General features: G+C 39.4%; 1 protein-coding gene across 1 annotated transcript; it reads right to left on the minus strand.

Annotated features, from left to right (window-relative positions):
• Positions 1-6650: 6650 nt before the first annotated feature.
• On the minus strand, positions 6651-7709 carry LOC110710936. Its single transcript, XM_021889272.1, has one exon. It carries the CDS (start codon positions 7707-7709, stop codon positions 6651-6653), a length of 1059 nt encoding a protein of 352 aa, XP_021744964.1.
• Between the last annotated feature and the right edge of the window lie 2944 nt (positions 7710-10653).

Raw genomic sequence — 10653 nt, forward strand, 5'->3', positions numbered from 1 at the left:
CATTGTCAAGGTCTATTTTTCCACCACTCGACCCAGTGGCCATAACAGTGGGCTTGACACCCGAGAGATAACACTCTCGGGCCATCCTCTGATCTCCCCTTAGGGACCCGACTGTTCCATTATCCCTCTCAAACTTGAGCAACATAAGAGATGGGATTATAACAGCCTTGGAATTATTCAGGGTTGGTCGTCCCAGAATCATGTTGTAGGCCGAGAGTTCTTCTACTACCAGGAACCGGACTACCATGTGTCGTCCTTCCCCTTTTTCGCCCAGGCGGATGGGTAAATCCACTCGTCCCACTGGGTGGACTCCTCCTCCTCCAAACCCTACTAAAGGGTGGGATGCCGGATGTATGCAATCAGTCTGATATTTTAGTTTCGACAGACATTTGCTACTGATGAGATCTGAGGAGCTTCCGGTATCTATGAGGATTCGGCCAACTCTCTGGTTGGCCACTTTACATAACGATAGGGTCGTCATGCGGCCCTCTTACCCCTCCTAGATCTTCTTCAGTGATGACAATCTCAGGAAATGAATATTTGAAGGGTCGTTCTTGGTGAACGGAATTTACATCTAACCGTCTGATATTGTCTTTGTTGCCCCTAATAGTGGGGCCGCCTCCTGAGAAGCCGCCTGCAATGGTGTAGACGACTGCATCATCTGTATCGGAGCTGTCGGCCTGTTGATTCTTTTTGGTCGACTGCTTTTTTGAGGAAGTGTTCCCCGTAGATTTCTTGACATAAGTGTCAAGATCACCTTGCTCAGCCAGGCGGTCCAGATACCGCATGAGACTGATGCATTCATTGGTGTGATGACCAACATCTTCATGATAATCACAGAATTTTTCTTGGTTCCGATTGTTTGCAGAACCCTTCATGGGGACCGGCTTCTCAATTGAGATCCATCCCTTGATCCTTTAGGATAAATTGGCTATCCTTGTTAAACACATACTTTGGGGAGTATGGTTTGAATTCTTTTTTCTTCTTCTGGGACGGCTGTTTAGAGGAATCAGTTGCCCAGACCTCTTTTCTCTTCTCGTCTTTGTTTGACGACTGCTTCTGTCGTCCTTCTCTTTTGTCGGACCTTTTCCCGTCTGACTGTTTTACCGTACTACAAAGATCAGTCGCCTGTATATAGGCTTCCGCTTCAATCAAGGCCTCTTGAAGAGTCGCCACCCTCTTTCGGACCAAATCAAATTTGAAGGTCGAACCGTCTTTGAGACCTCTGAAAAAGTCAGTATAAGCTACTTCATCCGGTAACCCTTGAATCTGTATTCTCATCAGGTTAAACCGCCTGATGTAAGAACGAAGCCCCTCCTTCTCGCCCTGCTGAATTGTTCCTAAATCAAGAGTCGTCTTCTTCGCAGGGATGTTCATGGCAAAGTTGGAGGTGAATAAGTAAGCAAGCGTCTTGAAGTTATTTACACAACCAGTCGGCAGGTTGCCGAACCATTGTTGTGCGATTCCTTTGAGAGTCGCTGGGAAACACTTGCACCAAGTGGGATCATCCAACTCTTGAAGGTACATCAGGTTGGTGAATGCCATCAGATGGTCTTCTGGGTTAGTAGTGCCGTCATAGGCGCCTACTAATACATTTTTCACTTTGGCCGGCTGAGCGGCTTCAGTAATTTCCTTGGGGAAGGCCGACGGCTGTTCACCAAGTCTAAGAAACCGTAGCTGCCAGTCCATAGGTTGGACATTTTTTGCTGTACGTCCACCAAACGGAGGTGGCTGTAAAAAATACTGTTGTTGCGGTACAAACGGTAAGTTTGGTACCGCCTGGTCGCTATGAAAGCCGGACTGACGGGAGGTGCCGCCTGACTGACCCTAATGATACGACTGAGTATGCCTTATTGAGGTATTTCGCAGACTGTCTTGGAAGTTTGAAGTAGAGGTCGACTCTGACAATCGGTCACTCTTCTTCTGCTTTAGCAGTAGCCGAGCGTCTGTGTATGTTTTCCTCGACCCGTCCGCCTGAATATGACGAACATGTTTCCTATTTCCTGGAGTAGGGAAACGGTATTTTGTGAAATCAAGGGCAGATGGCTCCCACTTCCTAGATTTAGGATGAGGGGTCGCCTCTCGCCCTTGAACTGGTTTCCTCTTCCGTGAAGTGGAGGGTTTCTTAGCCGACTGCTCCTTGTCCAGAGCAGACGGCTTCTTGTTGATCAACTCCTGAATTTTTCCCTTGAAGTCCCTCATGAAGGTCATGAGTTCGTTCCTTGTGATGGGAGCAGATCCATCAGTCGGCTGCTGCCGAACAGGCGGTGCGCCTGCTGGCTCGCTTCCAGTTTGAAGATGTTCCCGTTCCCTCCTTTCGGTATGACGGGTACGTCGGGCCCTTAGGGTCCCGTCTGAAGCTGTGTGAGCTTCAACTTCAAATTCATTCTCAGTATCGTGGTCCGACTGAACTAGAGGGTCGTCCAGGGGACGTCTCTTTTCAGGAGCCGGTACAAACGTGGATGCCATCTCAGAAGTACTCTCCCCACAGACGGCGCCAAGATGTTTCGGGGTTTTCTGATGTCCTGCGGGAGATTTACAATTCCGAGACTGGAACCGGACGCCTGTACCTGCAAAACAAACGGATGCTCCGGATGATTGGAGATCCGCCTCCGACGGTCAAGTTAGTACTTGATTAAGGAGTAATTAATGCGGAAATTAAAGTGATTGGGTCTCTCTAGGTGAGAGTGTTTAATGTGTGTAATCTGCGTTTTTAGCGTAATCTCCCTTAATGAGGATTAAGGGAGGTATTTATAACCTCGGGAAACGTGTCAATCTAGGTTTAGGTTAACCTTGGGCTGATTGGGCTTCCCTCGGAAGTTGGGCCTAGGTGACCGGTTATCCCAGGTGTCATGGGAAGGACACGTGTCGTGTCGTAATTGGTCCATAGTGGACGGATCATTGCTTGACACGTGGCAGACTCCTATTGGCCCATGTGACGGACACATGGCGGAACCTGATTGGTCCACTTGTCAGATGGTGATTGGTGGGGAAAAATCCCCTAATCAAATATAACCTTCATCCAATTCCCTAGAACAAGACCTAAGCTAACATAATGAAGAAAGACATGGAAAACAAGGTAAAATAAGAATAAAAACAAGATTAAACAAATAAACTAATTAATCTACTCAAATCAACAAACAAAAAGCATAAAACTAAGAATTAAGCAAAGAAATAAAGATGAGAGAAAGTTAGAAAATGCTCATTGAATAGATGAGAAGAAGTTCCACAAAGTTGCTTCTTCAACCTCAAAAAAAATCCATGGAAATCCAAGCTTTCTCTCTCTACACTACTCCTAAACTAACCCTAAGAGAGAGAAAATAAAATTAGGCTAAACTAATCTAATCTATCTAAAATAAAATGTTGATTGAAAAGTTATGAGAAAATAATCCCAAAGGGGTATTTATAATACAAGCTAAGAAAATAAAATAAAAGAAAATAAAATAGAAATTAAACTAATTAAAATAAATAAAAATAACAAAACTAAAAAAATAAAAAGAAAAGAAAACCAAAAATCCCCAATTCCCCCTTAAACCCACGAATCCATCAGACCCCAAATCCCCTTCTCTTCGTGGTTGCTCTGAACTTTCATCACCATCACGCATCATCTTCACCCTTCATCGAAAATCATCATCAAGCATCATCACATCGCAGCCGTCCGATTTTCATTAAAAGTCACGCGCGAAGCTCGTGAAATGGTTCGGTCGAGCCATGGGTTGGTGCGGCCGGACTACGAGGTTAGTTCGGTCGAACCATGTGAGTGTTCGACCACATCTCTTCAAATTACAAAACCTCAAAAGTTTCTGACTCGAACTTCGACCGAACTCTTATTGGGTTTGCTCGAACCCAATTGAACTTGAATTGCTTTGAATTTGCTCTAATTTGGGGCTGTTGCTGATTGAGTTGAATTGGACATGGGTTGCTGCGATTTTTGGCCGCTGCTGTGTCGGCTTTTATTGGTGGCTAACGGTGGTTCTGGGTGGTGGTGATTGGAGGTGGTTTGGTGGTGATTGATGGCGGTTTTGGCGGTGGCTGGTACTGTGGTTTGCGAAGAGATGTTGTTGCCATTGATGTTATTGTTGTTGTTGTGGCTGGTGGTGTGTGGTGGTAAGGGAGTTGCGTGGATGCAGGGGAACAGCAGGGGAGAAGCTGTATGGTGGAGGTTAAGGAATGGTGTGGTGTATGATAAGCTGGCAGCAGCAAGAGGTTAGAGGCAGCAACTTGTAAGAATTTTGTTGAACTTGATTGACTCGGGTCCCGAACTTCCAATGCAAACCATTTCACTTTGAAATCCGTGCTTCAACCCGAAAACATACCTACACAACCAAAAAAACCAAGAGAAATAGGGACAAAAACTAAAATAATAAAATAAAACGAAGTAAAATAAAATAAAATACAAAACTAAAATAAATAAGAAAACGAGATAAAAAGAGAAATTATTAAAAATAAAAACTAAGAAATTAAACTACAAACATTAAAAGTAAGAAAAATAAAATAAAACACGAAAATAAACTAAAAACTATTAAAAATTACAAAAATACTCATAATAAAGATAAAAGGCGAGAATAAGCAAATAATAGAAATAAAGGATAAAAAGGGGTTAAATTATTGGAAAATAAGCCGGAAAACGACTCAATAAACACCCTAAAAGTGACATAAAAGTCACTTATCATCTAGCCTTAAGCCTGACACCCATTTCGAGTCCAAAGCCTTTTTATCTGCAGGGAGATCTGAAAATTCCCAAGTTTTGTTATTATCTAGAGCATTCAATTCTTCCTCCATTGCTTTTGTCCATTCTTTGCTGACTGAAGCTTGAGAATAATTTATTAGTTCAACAACCTTCATCACATTATTAAGGGAAGTAATGTAATCATTGTCATAAAACTCACTCTCAATGAGCTTATGAGCACTAAAAGAGGGAGATTGATCATCATGATCAATTGTATTGCTTGGAGGAAGATCAACTTCAAAATTCTTGAACTTGCTAGGAATCTTTCTGTCCCTAGTAGATTTTCTGACTCCAGGAGTCAACTGCTCTGCTTCCTGCATAAATTCTTCCATATTTTCTTCAGTTTCAGGTTGTTGTTCTTCCTGGAAAAACATATCATCAGCTGCTTCTTCCTGTATCTCTTCATCCTCTAGATTTCCACTTTCACCTAGATCCACCTGGATATCTTCATTGACTAAGGGTATATTATTGTAAATCCCTTTATTGTCATTGAAATCACTCTTAAGGTGCAAATAGGGAAAAATATGCTCCTTAAACTTCACATGTATGCTGCTGAAACTTTCTTTTTCTGCAGATCATAAAGCTTGTAGCCTTTTTGAGCTACAGGATATCCAATTAGAACAGCTCTAATTCCCTTCTCTGCAAACTTATCACCATTCTTCTTTGCTTCACTAGCATAGCAAAGACATCTTATGGTTCTGAGGTGCTTATAATCAGGCTTCCTTTTCCATAACCTTTCAAAAGGAGTTTTCCACCCTATCACTGCACTTGGCAGCAGATTAATGATGTGAGTAGCTGCCAAGACACACTCTCCCCAAAATATTTTAGGCAATCCAACATGGATTCTCAGAGCTCTTGCTGTTTCAATGAGGTGCCTATGTTTTCTCTCTACCCTCCCATTTTGTTGTGGGACCCAGGTATGCTTGTTTGATGTGTTATCCCTTTGTTAGCAAAGATTTTAAAACATTCAGATTGGACTATCTCTGTCCCATTATCAGATTTAATAATCTTGACTCTTGAACCAAATTGGTTCTCAGTATATGCAAGAAAATTTTCTATCACATTTCTCACAATTTATTTGTTTTTTAATAGATGCACCCAAGTTGCTCAACTATAGTCATCTACAATGGTCAAAAAAATATGTTAAACCATCTATATTTGGAGTCATGTATGGTCCCCATAGATCAATATGCAAGAGATCAAAGATTGCAGAAGCTATACTAGTACTAGGAGGAAGGGGAAGCTTATGATGTTTAGAAGCTGAACAAGTATCACAGCAAAAAATTCTTGACAGATTTGCAATTACAAAAATCCAAGTGTTTCATTTTGGACAAAGATCCATGTCCAAGCTAGCACGCATAACATCTAGTGAAATTGTATCATTACAAGATAAAACTTCAGAATTATTTACCAAGCTTGCTTTTAAGACAGTCTTGCTTGTTGATGGTTCACTCCTCAAGTGCTTGCTTAAACTGAACTTGTACAGATCATTAGTAACCTTCCCAAAAGCTAAGCTTTCTCCATTAGTAGGGTCCTGAAACACACACCCATTTTCATCAAAAATCACTTTGATGTTACTGCATCTTATTATCTTACATAAGGATAATAAGTTATTCTTGAACTATGGTATGAACAAGACATCATAGAGAATAATCTTCTTCCCTAATTTCATAGTCCCTATTTGAACCACCCTCTTTACAGTTCCATCTGGTAAAACCACTTTAACAGGTCTAGAAAGGCTTCTCAAGCTATGAAACATATCCTTATTTCCAGTCATATAGTCTAGAGCCCCAGAGTCAATAATCCAGGATTTGCAATCAAAGTTTTCATGAAAACTAGCAACATTAGAGTAGGAGATTATACCTGCAAAGTTGCTCATAGCATTCCCTTTTCCTTGACTGCTCCCTGCTCCTTGCTTCTCCTAGAAGGCTCTCATTACCTCCTTGACCACAGCTGAAATCATTCCTGCATCAGGTTTGCTCATAGAGCCACTTCCAATCTCATACTCTTCCTCATCTAAGGAGGAGTCGATTTCTTCTTCTAGCTTGCCAAAATTTTCTGCTGTTCTTTTCCCTTTATACCAGTGTGGATACCCATAAATCTCAAAGCAACCAGACCTATCATGGCCTTTCTTCTTGCAGTGATCACAAAACACATCAGTTTTTGGCTTTCTTCCTTCCTTCCCCTGGTTCCTACTGTCATTCTGCTTGGCAGAGACATATTGCCTGACTTCCTTTGTTAATTGAAAAGTTGAAGCCTCTGCTATGTCCTGCATATCACCTGATACCTTCTTCTGCTTCTTAGTTTGTTGCACCAAGTGGAAAGCTTTGTTGACACTAGGTAGAGGGTCCATACTGAGAATGTTCTCTCTAACGTTCTGGTAACCTCTATTCAATCCCATCAAGAACTGAATCAACCTTTTTGTCTCTACCATGGACAACATTTTCTTGTACATGCTACATGTACACTTTGCCACAATCCCACAAGTACACTCTGGCATTGCTTTAATATTGTATATTTCATCCCAAAATTTCTTCAACTTGCAGTAATAATCTCCCACAGATAAGTCTTCTTGCTCCAGCTTACCAAGATCCTTCTTGAGCTGATATAAGAGAGGTATATTGCTCTCAGAGTATCTCTCACTCAACTCATCCCACAGCTGCTTGGAAGTTTGAACCAAGCTCAAATCTCCTGCTACTTGATCTGTCATATATCTAAAAATCCAGCATCTCACCATATAGTCACTCCTTTCCCATCTGTTGTAATCTTTGTGACCACTTGCTGGTTTTGGTATCTTACCCTCAATAAAACCTTTCTTATTCTTAGCCCCTAGAGCTAACTTCACAATTCTGCTCCAAATCATGAAGTTACCTCCATCAAACAGCATTAGTGTCAAGGAAGAATCATGATTATCTGAATGTGATAAGAACAAGGGATCCTGATAGTTCATCTGAGCATCAGAAGATTCATTTTCTGGCATTTTGGAGATTAAAGAAGGACCTGATTGAAGAAAAATGAGAAAAATTTGAGCTTTTAGGAGAATTTTCCTAGTAGCTCTGATACCATATGGAAAACTGAATATTTTGTTCAGTTTTCTTGTAAAGCTTTGATTTTTAGGTTGAGTTTGCCTTTCTCTCGAGGAATATTTGGAGAATGTTTTTCTGATATTTCAGTAAAAACGGCGCTCAATCACCTTAGGGATCAGTAAACCTAAAAGGTTACAATATATACAACAAGCTAGCCACTAACAAAGCTAACAACTAGGCTGCATAAAAAAAAATAATAATAAAAAAAAAAAAGACAACAAGAACAAGAACAAGCTGTACAAAAAACAGAGGAAAAAAGGGACAAAATACATAGAAAATACATATATACTTAAGTATTTGAGCTAGTTTTCTTCACCTGACTTCTTGTGATGTTTGTAGGCACACATCATATACTAGTCTCTAAATAAGGGTAGTGTTTCTGAGGGTAAAAGATCGACAACTCATCAACAAGTGAAGATGCTAACAAAGGATCATATAGGAACACAAGGTCTAACTATGTGTTGTCCAATAAACATTTCACTTTGGATGCAGAGAACATAGAAAATTAGAAATTAGTACATAGCGCTCTTTATGATAAAACCCTACAATTTTCCAGTAGATATAAATCCTTATTAATATTTATGGGTCAGAGAACGTAATATTCCTAGTTGATTAATTGATTCAGTTATCTTTTCCATGTAGGATTATTGGAGTTAGCAATCAATTAACAGTGTTTAACGTTAAGTTAACACAGGGTTAAAACTAATAAAGTTAATTAAATTTAAGGACACCGTGTAGAAGTTTCGATTTAGAAGAACACAACATAGAAAACCCAATAAATCAACGGCACCATGGCTAATAATGACAAGCAAGATAAGAGAGAATATAACGTTCTACGATGAGAAAGAATGTGTTGTTCATTAAGTTAGGATTGCCTATATTGTGTCAAATTAAATTGGAAAATTCAACTTAATCTTTATGATTGACAAAAATTGTTGCTCTAGTCGCAAAGATGTAGATAACTATATAAGTGCATATTTTATTACACGGTTCACAGTAAAACCAATACTTCAAGTAGCGACTTTGAACCTCTACTTGAAGTAGTTGTTTTGATGTGAATATTGTAGGCAAACCCGCTACTTCAATATTAACAAAATGTCAATCATAAAAATTAACTAAGGTGGACTCGAATTAAATTGGGCTAAATGTGGGTTTAGTTGAACTCAAATTAATCCATTTTTACGTGCCCTTCGCTCTTCTGAAATATTAACACTAATACATACTTGCAAATTAAATCCACATTTATACGTTATTTACTTAAGTGATGTGTGCAGCGTTGCAGATCTCAGAGAGAAGCATGTGTGGCATAACCACTATAAACCAGAATTCATCATATATAACTACCTTGTTTTCGCCAAACCAACCAAATACTTATAGAAGCCTACATGTTGTAAGCACTCTCTTCTTCTCCATGAATGTCTTAATCCCACAAATGATGTTGGCTACATAAACCAACACGAAGACAATACTACTCTGAATCAATGTGGCTCATTGTTCATGGAATGTGACAAATTTTTACACTAGCTCATGACCCTTCTCCTTTATCCAGATTTGAGACATGCAGCAGGAACCCACTGGCAATGGGAAATATCAAATCAATAAAAATCAATTTCGAACAATAAAGATCAGCTTCAATCGATAAAAACACATACAATCCACACAAAATCATTCTATGTATTATATCACTTACAATAGTTAATTAAGTGAAAAGCCTAATTGACTACAGGAGAAAATCCAAGTTTATATCTCCCATATTAACAAAACTTGTTATATGGGATTATATAGGTCATTTCACGATGGTTTCTAGGGGTATTAAAGTTAACTCTACGTGAACAATACTAACAAAGAAAGATAACTAGCGTTAGAGACTTAGAGGGGTAACAGAAGATTGAGTTACCGGTAATATTCATATCCTTCGGGGTTGAACATCAAAGCAAAAATCGAAAAATCAAAGGAAGATTGGGTTCCAAAGGTAATATTCTTCAATGATGTATTTCATTTGGTATAATTGCTATAACCAAAAAAAATTACCTAATAAAACATTATATATCACTCCTTCATCACTCAATATTGAACATTAAGAGGAGAGATAATGGTCAATTGACAAGTCAAAGATGATGATAAACAAAATCCTACCCTTTAGGGTTGAACATGCAATTTGTTTCGCCCGTTAATCTTAGGGTTTTCGTTTATTTCAATGGCTTTTGCTGCCGGGAATACGGTGGCAATGGAGATGGTTGGACATCTTTAATGGAGGACGAAACCTTGAACATCTTCAATGGAGGAAGAAACCTTGAGCATCTTCAAGGGAGGTCGAAAGCTTAAGCATCTTCAATGGAGGGAGGAAGAAAGCTTGAGCATCTTCGATGGAGGAAGAAAACTTGAAACACCGTCAATAGCCCTCAATAAACGTTAAGTCACGATAGCACACAAATTGTTAAAGCCAAATCACCATAGACAGCTAACACCAATAAATTATGAATATTACACAAATTCCAACACGATATAAACGAAATTGATTAACATAGGATATTAATCGGGGGCGGCTCGACTAGCAGAGTGAAAGCCTTGGGAGCAAACATATAGTGTGCATAATATCATCCATTCATCATACAATCCTCGAAAGAATATAAATATAAATATTCCTAGGTGAACTAAAAGTACAATAAAATTTCTTAATAATCCAATCCCACGATTTTTACATAACCCCAGAAATTGCACTTATTGGACTAAGCTACCAGCCTACCATACAAAATCCTAACCAAGCCTTCCAACAGGCCTTATATCCTCAAAAATAAACAAGCATTATATTACTACATAACAGAAAACACATACACT

This window comes from Chenopodium quinoa, unplaced genomic scaffold (assembly GCF_001683475.1).
Source record: "Chenopodium quinoa cultivar QQ74 unplaced genomic scaffold, ASM168347v1, whole genome shotgun sequence".
Lineage (NCBI taxonomy): Eukaryota > Viridiplantae > Streptophyta > Magnoliopsida > Caryophyllales > Amaranthaceae > Chenopodium > Chenopodium quinoa.

Excerpts from the sequence above, each read along its gene's own strand:
- LOC110710936 (XM_021889272.1), bottom strand. The coding sequence starts at position 7,709 with ATGCCAGAAAATGAATCTTCTGATGCTCAGATGAACTATCAGGATCCC.